General features: G+C 43.7%; 2 protein-coding genes and 1 long non-coding RNA gene across 5 annotated transcripts in view; 1 reads left to right on the top strand and 2 right to left on the bottom strand.

Annotated features, from left to right (window-relative positions):
* Window positions 1-7,294, bottom strand: part of SINHCAF (SIN3-HDAC complex associated factor) — a 39,817-nt gene extending 32,523 nt beyond the window's left edge. The window contains exon 1 of the mRNA XM_081330244.1: window positions 7,188-7,294. The gene's annotated coding sequence lies outside the window, so the exon portion shown is untranslated. The remainder of the gene's footprint in view (window positions 1-7,187) is intronic.
* A 178-nt stretch (window positions 7,295-7,472) lies between these two features.
* On the top strand, window positions 7,473-13,698 carry LOC308670165. Its single transcript, XR_014026960.1, has 3 exons — window positions 7,473-7,520; window positions 7,663-7,873; window positions 12,884-13,698. It is a non-coding gene; the product is annotated as an uncharacterized lncRNA (long non-coding RNA).
* A 221-nt stretch (window positions 13,699-13,919) lies between these two features.
* Window positions 13,920-17,399, bottom strand: part of DENND5B (DENN domain containing 5B) — a 127,324-nt gene continuing 123,844 nt past the window's right edge. For all 3 annotated transcript variants that reach the window (XM_081331429.1, XM_081331427.1, XM_081331428.1), the window contains one exon: window positions 13,920-16,971. In XM_081331429.1, coding sequence (XP_081187555.1) covers window positions 16,788-16,971 — 184 coding nt within the window. In that variant the 3' untranslated portion in view covers window positions 13,920-16,787. The remainder of the gene's footprint in view (window positions 16,972-17,399) is intronic.

Below are 17,399 nucleotides of genomic sequence, written 5' to 3'. Positions count from 1 at the left end.
GTCAAGCCGACCAGGAGGAGGAAGAAGAAGAAGAGGAGGAGGAGGAGTGGGGGGCACGCGGCGATCCCGCTTCGCTGCTTTCGCCCGGCGCCCTTTTCCGACGTCCGCATCACTCCAGGCTCAAAGGGCGCCGTCTGAACGGAGAGTGCGGGGAAAGTGGACGTGCCGCCGGCGCCCTGCTCCCAGGCCCGGATTGGCTGGAAAACATGCCTGCTCGCGAGTAGGCAGGCGAAGATCTGGAAGGCTCGGGATGTAGGGAGGGTGGGGGGTGGGGGGAAGCGAGAGTCTCCCGGGACGAGGGGAGACTTCCCCCTTCGCTTTTGCTTGCTCCGCTTCTGCTGATGTCACGGCCGCCGGAGCTCGGGAGGCTCGCTCGCCAATCACAGCCGGGAAGCCTGGGGGAGACCGGGAGCCAAGAAGCCAGCCGCCGCGAGTGCTGCGAGGGAGCGCGGCGTGGCGGGCGGCTTTTTAAAGGGAACGCCGCCCCCTTTTTAAACTTCCCCTCCTCCTCCGCCCAGCCTTTACTCTTCTTTCCTTCCACTTTCCGGATTAGGGCTGGGGAAGGAAGGAAGGAAGGAAGGAAGGAAGGAAGGAAGGAAGGAAGGAAGGAAGGAAGGAAGGAAGGAAGGATTTAGAGAGGAGGGAAAGGGGAGGGAGGAAGGAAGGAAGGAAGGAAGGAAGGAAGGAAGGAAGGAAGGAAGGATTTAGAGGGGAGGGAGGGAGGGAGGGAGGGAACAAGCAAACGCTGCCCCAAAACTGGGGCGTTTCAAGCCATGGCTCCTCCGGCAACAGTCGCTTAAGCTGCAGTTCATCCGGTTCCCCCAGCCTTTCCAAATATTCCAGGCTGGAGCATTCACTCCCTCCGCAGTTCCTCCAGCCATTACGAGCCGTTTCTGGTTAAGTTCAAACAAATACAAGCAGATTCAAGCAGTGGCTCTTTCCGCCCCGAAAATCAGCTGATCGGGCGTTTCAAGCCGTGGCGTTTCAAAACGGCCACAATCTCCCGGCAAGACCTCCTCTGCAGTTCCTCCAGCCATTACAAAGCAACTCTGGTCAAATTCAGGCCGTTTCGGTCTAATTCAGGCAGATGCAAACAGATTCAAGCCGCGGCTCTTCCACCCGAAAATCAGCTGATCGGGCGTTTCAAGACGCGGCGTTTCAAAACGGCTACAATCTCCCGGCCAGACCTCCAGCTGCCTCACCTGACAATCAGGGAGGGGAGGGGAGGGGGGGAGGAAGGAGGAAGAAACCAGCGCACCCTTCGCCCTTTTATTGTCGCAATCAAAGAGGCAGGAGAATGCGGGGTGGGGAGGGGAGAGAGAGAGAGAGAGAGAGAGTAGAAATCCCTATTTTCGGAGCCGAGAAGAGAAGCGCGGCTACAGCAGTCGCTAGAGTTCCCCCCAAGGGGGCGGAGAAAGAAGAACTCTCGGAGCGTTTCTTTCGTAAATACGCGCGCAGGCACACACTCGCCCAGCCGCGCGCTTCGCCCAGCTTCTCGCGGGGAGTTTGCAAGCCCTTCGTTTCTCTTCAGGGCCGTCAGAAGGGCGAGCAAGTCTCTGCCCTGCCCTGCCCTGCCGTGGGGGTGGAGAGCCAAGCGCGCTTGACGTTCCTGGAAACGAGAAGGGCCTGCGGAGACTGACACCAACCCGAGTGCCCAAGCGGGTCTTCTCAGCATCAGGCAAAGTAGCTCACATGCAAAACAAGCCCGGCAGAGGAGCCGGAGCAGCTCCGCTGCTGGGGGCGCGTCTCGGCCGGGCCTTGCAGGATCTGGGCCGGGCGCCTCTGCTCGCCGCTCCGGCTCCTCTGCCGGGCTTGTTTCGCATGTGATTCCGGGCCAGGTGCTGCTGAGGGCGAGCAGAGGTGCCCGGGCGACCCCAGCAGCGTCAGGCAAAGTAGCTCGGCCGCGCGCAAGTCCTTGGTAAGTTCTTTTTTTTTGTTGACTGGAGTATAAGCCGAAGTGGATTTTTTCAGCCCAAAAAGTGGGCTGAAAAATTCGGCTTATACTCAAGTATATACGGTAATTTGTTTCTTAAAGTTGCTATGGAAAATCACTAAACAACAATCACTAAACTTCCCTGGATTCCCTGATTTTAATGTTAACGAACTTTTGTATTTATGACCCAAAAAAAGCGTTTACAATTTGAAAAAGTTTTATATTTATATTTAATGTATTATTGCTGTTCATATAATGGTGTCAACATAGGGAGGGAGGATGGATGGGTTCCAGGTTTTAAAACAATTTTTATAATTTGGTATGTGAGGTACAGAAGTAAAGGCAGAATTTCAGCAGATGTGATTATGTTTACTTGGACTTCACGTATGAACGCTATTGATTCAATGAGTGTTATTTTTATGTTAAAATGCACATGGCTGCAACCAATGGTAGTACCCAATAAGATCAAAGGTATTTTGGGGATAAGCTGCTATTGCACCACAGATGTACACACAGGAATGCTGAACAAAATGGGATAAGGTTTTGACTTAAAAAAAAAATAGCCAATCAATGTGGAACACCCATGTTATTGAGATGGGAAAAATGTTTCAAAAGTTCTCAGCCTTCTTTGCCTTCAATATGCATCATTGCCCTTAAGGGAAAGGAGAAATTATAAATTCAAAATGACTGAAGTGGAAAGGCATTTCCAAGCAAGGAAGCAATAAAAACAGTATCTGCAACTGAGAGAAAGGCCACACCAGGGCATACAAGCAGGCTGTGCCTCAAACAAAGACCACCCATCTGTGTCCACCTCGCCAAAGCTGACCTACTTTTCAAAACAGACCCCAGTGCATGGAGGAAAAATCAGAGGCTTCCCTCCTGCAGCCAGAGGAAAGGCCAAATCGCAAAGTGCTGGGAATTGTGTTAAGATCTGCATTATCAAATCTTCTTTAAAAGGAGCCAAAGCTCAGGGATATTAAGGGCTCCCAGAAGTTGCAATGATACTCTGCTCCTTTCTCCGCCCCAATCAATCACTACCAGTGTTTCAGGATGGACACCCAGAACTTTATGGTTGCTTCAGGCATGATTTGATTAACAACCACCTAATGATCAACCTAATGATCAGGCAGGGTGGGAACCGCAGAAGTAAAAACAAGGCTCCCGCTGGAAAAGCCTCTCACAATCCTCTCTTCCCAGTATGTGCAATGTTGAGGTTTCCTATTTTCTTTTCAACCACTACTTTCATGCCAAATAATGGCAACTCATTGCCTGGGTGGCTTCAAAGAGATGCAAAATACTTGTCTCCTAGACTGCACAAATGCCATTGGGGGAGGAATAATGAGAGTTGGAAAGGACTTTGGAAGTCTTCTAGTCCAAACCCCCTGCTCACGCAGGAGACCCTATAACAGGGGTAGGCAACCTTGGCTCTTTTATGACTCGTGGACTTCAACTCCCAGAATTCCCATCCTGGCTCACGAGTCATAAAAGAGCCAAGGTTGCCTACCCCTGCCCTATACCATTTCAGACAAGGGAATGGGACAACTTGGCACAGCTAACTCACTGCAACCAACTCGCCACAGGACAACTTGCCATGGCCAACTCACTGCGGAACAATTTAACAATTCTATTTAATTATTTAAATAAAATAAAAAAGTATTTTTATTTTTGTTGAGCACATTCCATTCTGTCTCCTTTTGCATCCTTTCTTTAAAGATTCTATTCCACCATTTCTTTGCTATTAGTGTAACTTTTGTCCAGCAACAAGTTGTCCTTGTGGCGAGTTGTCCTGCAGTGAGTGAGTTATTTATTTATTTATTTATTTATTGTGAGTTGGCTGTGGCAAGTTGGCCACAGTGAATTGTCAAGGGCCCTCCAGACAAATGGTTGTCCAATCTCTTCTTAAAAACTTCCAGTGATGAAGCACCCACAACTTTTGAAGACAACCTGTTCCACTGATTAATTGTTCAGTCAAGAAGTTTGTCCTTATTTCTAGGTTGGTTCTCTCCTTGATTAGTTTCCATCCATTGCTTCTTTTTTTTCTGTCTTCAGGTGCTTTGGAGAATGTAGGTTGACCTCTTCTCTGTGGCAGCTCCTTAGATACTGAAAAACTCCTATGTCACCCCTAGTCCTTCTTTTCATTAAACTAAACATATTCAATTCCTGCAACTATTCTTTGTATGTTTTAGTCTCCGGTTCCCTCATCATCTTTGTTGTTCTTCTCTGCATTCTTCCTAGAGACTCGACATCTTTTTTTAAGGAGAGAGAGAGAGATCATATCCACTGCCACAGATTTTCTGATATCAGTACATTTACACTCACCCCACCAACGTCCGTGAGATTCTAACATCCGGAAATCCCTGGAAAGGGAACAGGATCAGCAGCACATGGTATAAGGAAGGGCTTTCTTTGGACTCGCTTGGGAAAAACATTGGGAAAAACGAAAAATAAAAATTCGGGGCCTCCAGGTTTTCTTCCAGCATGAGGAGGTGCCCATCTTCCTACAACCAACTAACCCTCAGCTTAAGGCAGGGGTCTTCAAACTTGGCCCTTTTATGACTTGTGGACTTCAACTCCCAGAATTCCTCAGCCAGCTTTGCTGGCTCAGGAATTCTGGGAGTTGAAGTCCACAAGTCATAAAAGGGCCAAGTTTGAAGACCCCTGCCTTAAGGGGACCCCGACTCACTGAATTAACTCACTTGCCTGGCTTTACGGGGCAAGTTGAACCACCAACTACGTCGACCGAGCCAACAGTGGCACAAAACAAGCCAAAACTGCCCTTTTCGCCTACTACCCGGTTGCGCGAATGAAATCGGTCGCCCAGCTGCGCTTTTAAAGTTTAACTCCCAGGAGTTTTTTGCCGCAGAACAAAAGGGACGGAAGGGGGCTGCCCCCTCCCCGTCCCATCCTCTCGCTCAGCGGCAGGTCATTAAAGATCTCCCTCACACACACCCCACACCCCAATCGTAGCTACCGGGAATGCGGGGGGGGGGAAAGAAGAGTTTATTGTGAGGATGAGTAGGTGGGTGTGGGGATAGTGAGCTGGCTGCGGGCGGGCGGGCGAGCGCGCGCGCGGTCTCCCTGCTAACCAAGAACTGGTTCCTCCTCATGGCTCTGCCCTGACGTAATTCAAACATGGCAACAGTTCCGACTTCAAAGGCGAGCTCGACAAGACCTCCCATAAACAGGCGCACGAGGCGTGGAGCGCAGCGCACACCAACAGCCCGCCAAAGGAAACCGCCCGTCCGTCCGCGGCCCCCGAAGTCTCTCAAACAACGATCCCCGGGTGGGCGGGCGCGCGCGGGTGCCGTGCCCACCATCCCCTCCGCTCCGTTCCCATCCGTCGGAGGCGCCGCTTCCTGCTCTCCAGGCACCTAAACACGCCCTCCTTCTTCTCGTCCCCGCGCGCAACGTGATACCTCGCGCGGTGGGCACCCGCAGCGGAAAGTTTTAACCTCCCAGAAAAAGTCCTCGGGCCGCTGGCGGTGCAGCGCTAAGAAGGCGCGCCCGACTCGCCCCCACCCTTCAAACTCCGGCCTCAGTCTTCTCCTCAGAGGGTCCACGTCAGGGGGGACGGGGCGCGGACGTCGAGAACGGGCCCAACTCCCGCGCCCAGCTCGCCAAGCACGAGAGCCACATGCTCATGGCAGCCCCTTTGTTCGCCTTCACCAGAGGGTGGAAAAGGCCGGTTCCTCTTTCACCTAGAAAGGAACGGCCGCCTTTCCCGGCGCGGGATGGGTTGGGGGACTACACAGAGGAGGCTTTGCAAGCGAGGAGGCTTTCACATAAGAGAAGCCGAGAGATCTAAAGTGGGATCTCCAGAGACGGTCCGCGGGAGTTCGTTCTCCTCTCCGTTTGGGCTTTGAAGACGGCAAGACTCTGCCTCTCCCCCCCCCACCAGCAGCAAACACACACATCGCTATCACCACCCAGTCAGCTCCGGCGACCAATGAGAGAAATCTATGCAACAGTTAAATCTTTGGAAATCTTTTTAAATAAGAATTTCGCATACTAAAAAACAAAAACAAAACAAAAACACGTTACGACCTGCTAAGCACATCAGGCTGCGCACCTACCAAGGATTCTTTTCCCTCCCTCCGCCGCAAATCTCAGAAGCCGCAGTCGGGCTTCAGATCTACTACTTACACCGCCTTGCCATCCCGCTGCTGTTTACTCTCCCTGGAGAAGCGCAGATCGACGCCCCCCCTACCCCACCCCACCCCGGGCTTTCATTCGCTTCTCTGCCCCGCCGTCACAACTTCTTTTTTTCTTCAAACCCATCATCTACAGGTGCATTCGTTTCGAAGGGCCCGGAAAGCGTTCGAAACGGAACGGCGTGGTTCTGAATTCGAAGTTTCCGCTCCTGCTTTAGGAATCCCGAAGAGAAAATCTGTAACAAACTTCGCCTTCCCTTCTTCCCCACCCTCTGTCCCGCTTTGCTTCTCCTCGTCGCGAACGCCGCGTCCATAGTTGTAACGGACCACGCTACTCTGGCCGCTCGCTGCAGCCACCAATAAGCTCCCGAATGAGAGCAAACGGTGGCTGCCATCATTCCACAATAGTATTTTGCTCCCTGATGCCTCCCTCCATTCGTTAGGTTCTCCGGGATTGGTCTGAAGTGAAGGAAGATACGTGGACCTGCAGTTTTCATTTCTTCCCCTTTCCCCTTATTTTTTTTTAGAAGCGTCTGTGTGATTTCGAAGTTGTTTTTAAAAAGTTTATCACCCACTAATTGAAGCCGGAGGGTTCTTAGTCACTCAATCACGGTGGATACCGCTAACTCCATTAAAACATTCACTGGACAATTTACCTGAAAGTAAACCCTAATTTGTCCAATAGAATGTACTTTTTAAGTAAGTGTACACAAGGTAACATTCCCTTTAGGATTGCACAGCCAGCAATCTGGTCTCCAAAGCACTTTATTCTTCAACTGTTTTTTTTCCTCCGGGGGGAAAAAAAAGTCGTTGTCACTGGCCACATGTTCACAACAATGCAATCAACCGCTTCCTACACCGCTTCATCTTTTTCCGCAATGATGTGCATTCAAACCTCCAACAAAGTAGAGATAACACTTTAAATCGATCCTTTCCTCTAAAAATAAGTATTTTCCTCAGTCGTCAGTGAGTTTCCTAGAGATTAGCTTTTTCAAAAACTGCGTTTGCACGCGGGACCCCAAACTTGCCAGAATCCCGATTCCGGAACGCCTCTTTCAACAAATGCCAAGACGAACCGTTCGACAAACACCGAATTCCCTTACCTCCAACAAACCGATCGTGTCTGGTGTGCCGCAATTTGCTTCCCGGGTCCACGATACGCCACCCTCCTTGTCTAGCTCCTACGTCTGGAGGGAGAGCGGCAAGATCTGGAATCATTGGGTTGACTTGTAGTCGGTGTACGCATGCGCCGTTCCCACGGCTGAATTCTCAATCGAGCTATTTTGCATACGCGTACCGTTGTCCTTTTAAGGGAGAAAAGGGCCGAGCGAAAAGCCTGGGAGAGAAAAGCAGAAGGGAGGTTCTCGGCATTGTGACGTAGGCGACGTCAGGCGTGAAGGCAACGACTGGAGGAGGAGCGTTCGAGCAATTGGCGGGTAGATTTGGGGCAAGGTCGCAGGGGTGCGAGGGAGGTCGCCGGCCGCTGCTGTGGGGATGTTTGTGAATGCAGTCCTTGCGATTCCTTCAGGCGGGGAAAGCTGCATCTGCAAAAAGGAAGGCTTCCATTTATTTCCCCAGGCAGATAATAGCTGTCGCGAGGAGATGAGACTCCTCCAGACTGCTTTGGAAGCACCTGCTGAGCTTGCTAGGCATTCCTACCACGCTGGGCGACACTTCTGGCTCCTGGAGAAAAGCTGATTTATTTTATCGCAGGGGAAGATTTAGCATTGGAAATTGCGGCTTGCAAAGCAGGAAAGGCAGGACGAAGCCCTCCTGGATGCTCGGAGAGGTAACGTTGTGGTGGGCAACACTTTTTTGTAAAAATCTTGAATTTTAAACGCGTTTAGGAAAAGCTTTAAATAAATTTTCCAAGTGTTGCGTGGAAAGTTACATGAATACTGGAAGCAAATCTAATTGTACATATATATATACATACAGTTCTGGGCAAAAGTTTTAGGCAGTTGTGCAAAAATGCTGTAAATTAATGTTTTCAGAAATAGTGTTAATGGTTTATTTTGATCAGTTAACAAAATGGAGAGCAAATGAACAAAAGAGAAAGAGAAATCAATATTTGGTGTAACCAAGTAGTTTTTAAGTTGCATTTCCACAATTCAGAAGGCTGTGTTTATGGTCCACTATGTTGTGTGAGTCACCTAACAACAGTTCAGTAGAGTTTCTATTAGTGACTTTTCCAGGGCTTGAATCTGGGGGCTTTGCAACTCAAACAGATTTTTCAACCACTCAACTAATTACTGAGTTCACACACAATATACTATGTGGTTTGTTTGGCCTAGGTTTAGCCTGTTTTCTGAACTGAAGCACTGTTCTTGATAAAGCTTGGTTTATTAATTGTCTGGGGTATAAACCCAGTCACTAATGTTTTATTCCATAAGCCATGATCACACAAAGCATGATTTAGTTGATTGAACACAGGTCTGTCTAGCAGTGACCATCACTGACCCCCTGTTGCCTATGCATGCAATTTTAAAAGATAACAATGTTAAGTAATCCTTTCTAATTGGATCCCAATTACAAGTGACAATGAGAGACTTTTCCATTAACTTCTATCCTTTTTGATACCATAAAGAAGAATTTTTTCATAGTTCTATTACTTCAAAGCTTTGAAATAATTACTAGTTTCTTATTTAATCTAAACTTACATTGGCAAGCTCTGAACTTTGACATTATGTTGATGTTATGTGGCATCAATTTCCATAAATAATTCTGGTTCCTTTTAAAATGCGTAGCAGGAGAGAGGCTTTTATCTTTAAAACACATTCAAATAAAGAAGTAAATAGAATTAAGCTCTGAGTAACTTAATGGAGCTGCAAGTTTGTTAAGAGCAGTTTATGCAGTCATGCACAGCTGATTCAGGAAGTAGTGTCAACTGCTTTGACTTTGACAGATTTTAAAAGTTCATTGATTTTAAACCAAGCCTTGATAATACTTGAGAGGATTGCACATGAGACAAGCTTGTCTTTCAAACCGACTAATTCCAAATTCTGACAATGTCACTATACTCAGAACAAATTGCTCTACTTTAACTATCAAGCATTTTGTCTTCTGACTTTCAGTTTCACCAAATCAACTACTAGAGGCCATATCTGATAAGCATTCAGTTGTAGCTTTATTTTCACATATGCTTCTCATTATTGTATTTCCTTTAATGTGTAATTTTCTTGTTTACAATCCAGAATTGCAGTAGCATTTTGAGTGTCTAAGGAAATTGTACTGTAAGTCTGGATAATAAATATACCATAGCCATATTTTGGCAGAGGATACCCCCCCAACAGCTATTTTCTACCTTTATAAAAGGACAGCTGATGCCTTTCTCAGTAAAGGTCTGTTTCTCACATCTGTGTCAAGCTATAAACAATATTATGTGCATAAGTGGAGAACCTCTATTAAAAGATCTCCTTCCAAGCTGAGTTTGTTTTGCAGGCATTGGACTGCAATTCCCATTTAAAACAAAATCAGCTGAGATGCTGTGCTTCTTCACAGAGGCACCATATTAGTAAAACTTTCAACATGGCCATAGAAATGTGATTTAAAAAACATGCAGCATTAAAACAGTGCTTTTATGTTTTTGTGTAAAACTTGGTAGCACATAAGCAGTAGGATTGTCCGTGTTTTTCGCTGATTGTTTTTCGCTGAATATAAGAGCTAGACTGGCCTAGAAAGTGGGAAACTTTGAGATCTGCCTTAGGCATAAAAGCCAACTGGGTGACTTTGAGCCAGTCACACTCTTTCAGGCCCAAACTACATAACAAGGTTGTTGGGAAAATAGGAGGAGGAAAGACAATTAGATAAGTTGGCTGCCTTTATTATAAAATAATAAAAGTGAGATAAAAATCAAATATGCATTTTTGTTTGAATAGACATGTAAATATGTTTTTAAAATTATGCTATGGATGTTTGGGACTGTAGTGAATGTGCATTAACATTTTTTTATATTTAGAAATTTCATATGATTGCCCATCTTGTATAAATGACTATTAACCAAAAGAAATATAAAACTTTTAGAACAAACCAAAGTAACAATCCTCGCACAAAAACGAAGGTGCTGCATAATATTGCACAGCACAAAACACGTGTAATTTGGGCTCCTCTAACATCCCAACCCTAATGCCTCAGGAAGAGACAGATCTTCTGAATTCTAAGATTGGGGACTTCTGGATCTTGAGTGTCACAATAGGGAATTCACACATCTTACAAAATGACACTGTTTGATAGAGTTGATTTGGAGTGTGTGCTTTCAGTCATTTCTGATGGGATGGGCAGAGATGATCAAAATGGATGATCCTGCAAGTAACCAGCTTTGGGGTTCTTGTACATCAGGGGTCTTCAAACTTGGCCTTTTATGACTTGTGGACTTCAACTCCCAGAATTAGTCAGCCAGGCACGCTGGCTAAAGAATTCTGGGAGTTGAAGTCCACAAGTCATAAAAGGGCCAAATTTGAAGACCCTTGTTGTACATCATATAAACTTTTAAAGGGATAACCTTGAATTGCACTGAGAAGCCAGTATAGCTTGTGGAACAGCAATGTGAACCTTAGTGTGTCCAGAATTCCAAGTGCCACTGCATTCTGTATCAGTTGAAGCTTCTGAGTACTTTTCAAGACCAGCCTTACATAGTCTGTTGCAGTAATGCCACTGGGTAGTAACCAAGGTGTGAATGTTCATGATCGGTACCGTAATAGCAACCCTTGTTCTATTATTCAAGTGTCCAAGATTGTCATCAAAGATTTCATGCAGTCTGTACTCACTCATAGTATTAAGCTTTAATGCAGGGGTCCCCAACCCTCAGTCTGTAGACCGGCACCGGGCCGCAGCATGCCAGAAACCAGTCTGTGCAAACAAGCAAAGCCCCATCCGTGGGATGCAGGCAGTACATGAAACCATGCCCCCTTGGGTCCATGGAAAAACCTCTCCCCACGGAACTGGTCCCTGGTGCCCAAAAGGTTGGGGACTTCTGCTTTAATGGATAAGCGGTTACAAAAACACAAGGAAGATTGTTTCAACATATGACTACTGTGGCAGTATTACTATATGCACAGAAAACTATTATATGCGTGGAAAGATTTGACGCTATCTATTGTGGCGGAAGATAGCCACAATAGAAAGCTGGTGAAGTTGTTAAGTTTGGTAAATTGTATTCTTTGATGAGAGAAAGGACATATTTACTGGAAGACTCTTATGGAGATTTTGCATAAAAATGAGAAAAGATGAGCTTGTAGTTGTGGTTTTGATGATAGGATAGATTATAGAAAGAATAATACGTAATTTTAGAGGTTAAAATATTTACTTGTAATTGTTGTGAGGAATATCAGAAGTCACTTTATTTTTCATCTTTTTTCCCTTCTACTTTTTGCTTTCTTCCTTTATATTAGTTTGTATCTTAAGTTTTAACAAAAATAATATAAAAACATTAAGCCATGGTTTGCATGTCCATGGTCAAACGGACACACTAAAACATAATACTAAGTTTGCTTTCTTGTTTCATTGCAATGGGTGGATCAAATTCTGAATTCCTTATAGGGTGAAAGCTTTGGGGGGCAAGAGGATTTTAAGGAGGTGAAGTGATTACTCCTTAAAACATACAAGCACATACATACAACTCGGGATGGACTGAGTCAATTCTGGGGAACTCTGATTGGGCTTAATGAATGAAATGCTTAAGCAAGACTTGCATTCTGCAAAAAGATTGTTCCCGCCTGTTTTGGGGACTGTGCAGGCTGCAAGATTTTAGCACTTGACCAACCTAGACTAAACATTGAAGCAAAGCAAAATTTGGGCCTGGTTAGAACTTGAATGCCACCTAGGAAATCTAAAAGTAAATTGGCTAAATTGGGAAAATAAATTAGACCCTCACAAAAAGGAAGCTGAATTAGTTGTAAAAGTAATATTAAAGTTAGGTTTAAAATATAATTAAATCCTGACTATGTGCTTGCTCTCCATTGTCTCAACAACATTATGACAAATGATTTCAAAGCATTTGACGGGTCATTTATGCTAAATATCACCTTACATATTTTATGAGGGTATCATCTCTACAAAACACCCATCAATCACATGTCAGCTTTGAAATATGAGCTCATTCAAAGCTCTTCTGTGTTTATGGGCAAATGGATACAAATGGCCAATTTTATGAGCTGAAGCACAGCCATCAGCAACTGGAACTTGGCAATGGATAAATTCGGAAAAATGAAAGTAGAAAACCTCCTTCAGAAATGGTAATTTAAATGGCAAATGGTAAAACTGGATTAACACAACAATGGCTTGGTTCATGCATAATGTAGCCATCATTGATTTGCAAGTCCACCCATTTTATGTCTGCTGAAACCCTATGCAATTAGTTTCAACAAACCACAGTTAAAAACAGAGTAATACAACGTGGAAACTAGCCATGTCAGTCTTTCATTAGAAAGATTGAAACAAAGGATTTAAAATATTCTGTCTTCCTGCAGTATATTTCAAGCCTTTAATAACTTTCATGTCCATTATTTAATTCTTCCAAAGTTAACATGTCATTAGTAATTTCTGTATTATCACTGTGTGGGCTGTTCAAATAAATTGTACATATGTTGCATGACTTTTAATACCTCTTCATCAGATCAACAGCAAATAATGCAGAACAGAGTTTATAGTCTTCCTGTAATCCGAACCAGATGTTTATATATTAGGTTTTTTTAACTAGGTTTGATCTTGTGTATTGCCAAGGTGATTTATAAACCGTATAAATATTCCAGAATTCCCAGCATATCTGTCAATTCTTTTTCTGGTTTCTTTGGCGATCTAGTGAGAAGGAAGGACTCACTGGAGAAGAGCCTAATGCTGGGAAAGATTGAGGGCAAGAGAAGAAGGGGACGACAGAGAATGAGGTGGTTGGATGGAGTCACTGAAGCAGTAGGCGTGAGCCTAAATGGACTCCAGAAATTGGTAGAGAACAGGAAGGCCTGGAGGAACGTTGTCCATGGGGTCGCGATGGATCAGACACGACTTCGCAACTAACAACAACAAATCGCACAGGACACATTTTGCTATTCTCACAGTTTTATTTGTAAAGACCATTGCATGAAAAGCTGCATTTCGTTTTAATCCAAACCCTGGATAAAAACAAACCCGCTTTAGTCTGTGATATGTATGCTAAAGTGCTTGAAATAACAATACTTTTCAACCAATATTCATTTCCTGTATATTATCCAATCATGATTAATCTACTGATGTGAAAGATAAAATAGCAACATATTCTGAAGAAACAATGGTTGGGGAAAATGAATTATTTAGTAACTACACCAGGTATTTTGTACATTTCAAGTTTAACACACAACATTTCCTTATGTGATAGACACTTTTGCTTGGGGAGGGTGGATATCAATGAAAAAATCACAAGCATATTCTGACAACATATTCAGAAGAGACAATTAAACAGCACAAACCCAAAAGTCTTCACTCAGAGGTCAGTTTCATTTAACAGTGAAACTTACCTTTTGAGCAAATGGGCTGCAGTGGCAAGGTTTGCAATTTAAAACAATTTCATTATGGTTACATATTAATCTACTTCTCAACTGTATTCTGTTCTCTCAGGTCTTCTTGGTTTTTTTTAAATAAAAACTAGGCTAGCATAGCAATACAAGAAAAAACATAGCGTTCTTCCTTTTACTTTGTAAGTTAACAGAAAGCTTTGGTAACTTTGAATATTCAGCTTCTAAAAATTAATTAACACTGATATTAATAGGATGCATTAAATTTTAGAAAGCATGAGCCTTGCCGTTCTGAGAACTAACTCTTCATGATTTCTGAATGTTTTCGACACACCGAATCACTTGGGCCCAAGTGATCAGCACTGCCTGTTTAAAGGAGGGAAAATGTTGCACGCTATAGGTAAGAAGTCACCAAAAACTGCACTCCTGAAGTCATCAAACAGACTAGTCTATTAGAGGTCAATCCCATGCTTCAAAAATACCTCAAGGATGTAATAATACTACATAGTTTATACAGTACTTTATTGCCTAAAAAGAATATACTGTACATAATGTTCCTTGCACACCACCATTCATATGCTGTGAAACAGAAACGACATTGTCAGGGAAGATGCTGAGCACTACATACGAGTGAAGATGTTGGACTGACTTTCAAGAATAATGCATTTAACATTGTTCACATCAATATCTTGACAGCAGAACAGGAATTGCAAACGAGCCATGGATGCAAAAATGGGGCAGAAATTTGGTGAGCAATCCAGCTCTCTCTTCTTGGTTCACCTGGAATGAATGAAGTCACCCAAATAGCATTAGCCTTTTTCTTTTAATGCCATACTATTGAAAACAAGCCTTAGGATCCAGCTTTGGGGCAGTTTTGTAACATGCAATAAAGCAAAACACATTATCGTTTTTTTGACAGCCTCTATTCCTTTTCTCCATCTGAGTCTGGATCCTCATTTTGGAAGCATTAAGAAAAGGTCCAGAAATATAAAAAGGTGAAATGGAAATTAAATAGAATCACAGTCTGAAGTCTTTCCTGTCGGGGGTAAGGTGAGGATTGGTGCCAAATTACAATAATTCTCAGTGCTTATGAGAAGGTTAAAGCCAAGAGCTAAAGTTTGAATTTTTTTTGAAAAAGTATAGTATCGGGTAAGGAAAATGATGTAACTCCTACACATACTCTTCTCATCAGCTTTAATTAGGATTGCATCTTAGCTCATTGGACAAATGACTATAGAATCATGTCAGACCACAGACACACATGCTCTGCATCAATATTACGCAGGGATCTGCTTGAGGTTCATTGTGGTATTTCAGGATCTAGTTTCTGATCACTGTGGGATAAAGTTCATAGCAAGGAATAATTGGATGCTTGTTTTGTTCCTGCAGTAGCTGTGTGGAGATTCTTTTACCCCTACCCCTGATGGATTTGAAGTTCTTGATCTTCAAAAGCCGGTTTTCAATTCTCTTGCCAAATTCCCTTGCAATGAATTGTATGCACTTGTATATGCCTCCCAGGGTAACTTATGGATGCTAGGATTACATGGGAGAAATTACACTGCAGTCCATTTCCTGTGCCACCATTGTTTCCCCAATGACTATATATGCCTTATGTTCTTTGAATGGTGTGTTAAGGAGCAATGGAAAACTAGTTCCCAAACCACACAGGTACAGTATTGTAACTATCGGCTTTAAAAGCATGGAAGGCTGTTTCTACATAATAACCAGATGTGGGTGGGGGTCTTATCTACAATTTTTGCAGCAAGGCTTTTGTTCATGTGCGGAATCTGTGAGGAGAATATGAGCACACCATCAAATAGGAAAGTTCTCCAATATAGTAAAGCAATGTGCAAAATGCCACTGTTCTAAATACAGGAGAGGGAATAGACACAGGTTTATGGGCTGAATTCACACATTACTTAAACGCATTATGATTTGGTTTTGGGTTGTCATGACATATAGGTGGAGGTGGGGGCTAAATGGTAGTTAATTAGGGCATTGGGTATAGTTTATTACTCTTATTGTGGTTTGGAATGTTAACAGGCCTGTATGGTATGGTTTTTCCTAGCTTATTCCTGGTTTGTTTTTGTCCAAATATAATCCATCTGCCACAGTGCAAAAACAGCAAAACTCAGAAAATAAATAAACCAGGTGAAATAAACCTTTTCTGCAATGCTGCAAGGCTAATTCAAACTTATACAACAAAACGAACTTGAGATGAAGCAAAGCTTAGATTGACTACAGTCTTTTATTTATTCAAAATCATTTTAAGGAACTCTATCTAAATTGCTGATGGCAAAGCATCACATTTTCTTCCAAGTTTTCTTTCTACTCTTTCAAGAAAGTAATGTGGAAGAAGCATTGTTAGCCCCAAAATAAAAGCAGAAATATGTCTGTGGCCGGAATAAGGAAATTGAACATGTAATTAACAGATACAATTATTAATACTGTTTTTCTTCTTATTTTTATCATCTCCAATGGCAAAATTTCTAAAACATCTTCCTGTTCGTGGTAGAGGGATCGCTCAGGATTAAAAATAATTGACTCCTTGAGCTAACTGACAAGATCCGTCAGGAAGATGAAGAAACTATATGACCTGGAGATGCTTCAGTGCACAGACAAAAAGTTTGAATCTACAGTAAATGGTATAACGAGAGATCAAAATATATTTGGGGAAGCAGCAAACAATGTAGACTCACAAGAGGTTCAGCAGTGGCTACCTTTGCAACAGAGTCTTCCCCCACCCCCACTACATTTGTACAATATTTACAACATGAAGTGATTTCCCCCTCCCCCTTTTGCACAAGTAATGCTTCCTCTCTTCCCTTACAAAGTTGTTTTAAGCTACATCCCCACCCCTGGCCCTGGAACACTGATTCTAAGAAAAAAATTAGCATTTCTAAAGGAAGATAGCCTATTTACACACAATCAACACACGAAAATACTCTTTTATACAAAACCTCTCATTTGAAAACTATGATACTACAACTGAGCTCCTTTGCAGTGTTGGGGCAGGTCAGTATGAAGACCATGCATGTGTGAGTCTTGTCACAGCCACTTCTATTCACCAACAAGCTGATCTAAACACAGAGCAGGATATGGTCACCCTCAATTCCATTTTCACAGGTTTTGCCCTCTGCCCAGGTGACGCATTTCATTGGCCAAGGAAAGGAGAGAAGTGTGAGGGGGGAAAAGACGAAGTTGTCTGCGAGCTAGATGTTACACATCCACCCCCTTTATGAGTGACCCTTCCAAGACAATGTTGAAGTCCTGCAGTGTCTGTAAGACTCGGATGAGGGAGTTGACCATCATGCGATCGCGCAGAAGAGCATTTTCTTCATACATCCGACTAAGCGGGGGACATTCTGCCAATAATGGAATCCACTGGGCCAGCAAATGATCCCTGTAGAGAAAGTATCACCAAGTTGTATCAGGTACAGCGAGAGGCACAATTGTTTGCCTAAGATGCAAAATGGATTTAGTTTAAAAAAAAAACAAAAAACCTGGCTACCGGGCTGCATCTAAGTAGTGGAAACATGACTTAAGACTGGATGCCAAGAAGTCATTGGTCAAAGAGGATTGTGAAACGCATTTAGGCAATCAATTTCGGAAGTCCCCTTTATTCTGCTGTTTTTGCTAACAACATATTAACGCATCACGTGGAAAACTAGGGATAGGCTGAAATGCATACAGCTTATCAATAAATGCTATTTTTGAGGGGGGGTTTTGCATTTTGGTACCTGATAATACAGGGAAGGAAAAAAAAAGTAGCTGCCGCTGTCACCCTTTCAAGGTAAATCATGCTAGGGATACAATTTTATGTAGGTCAGG

The sequence above is a fragment of the Vipera berus genome, assembly GCF_964194415.1.
Source record: "Vipera berus genome assembly, chromosome: 6".
In the NCBI taxonomy this organism is placed as follows: domain Eukaryota; kingdom Metazoa; phylum Chordata; class Lepidosauria; order Squamata; family Viperidae; genus Vipera; species Vipera berus.
This window is presented reverse-complemented; position numbering and strand designations above follow the sequence as displayed.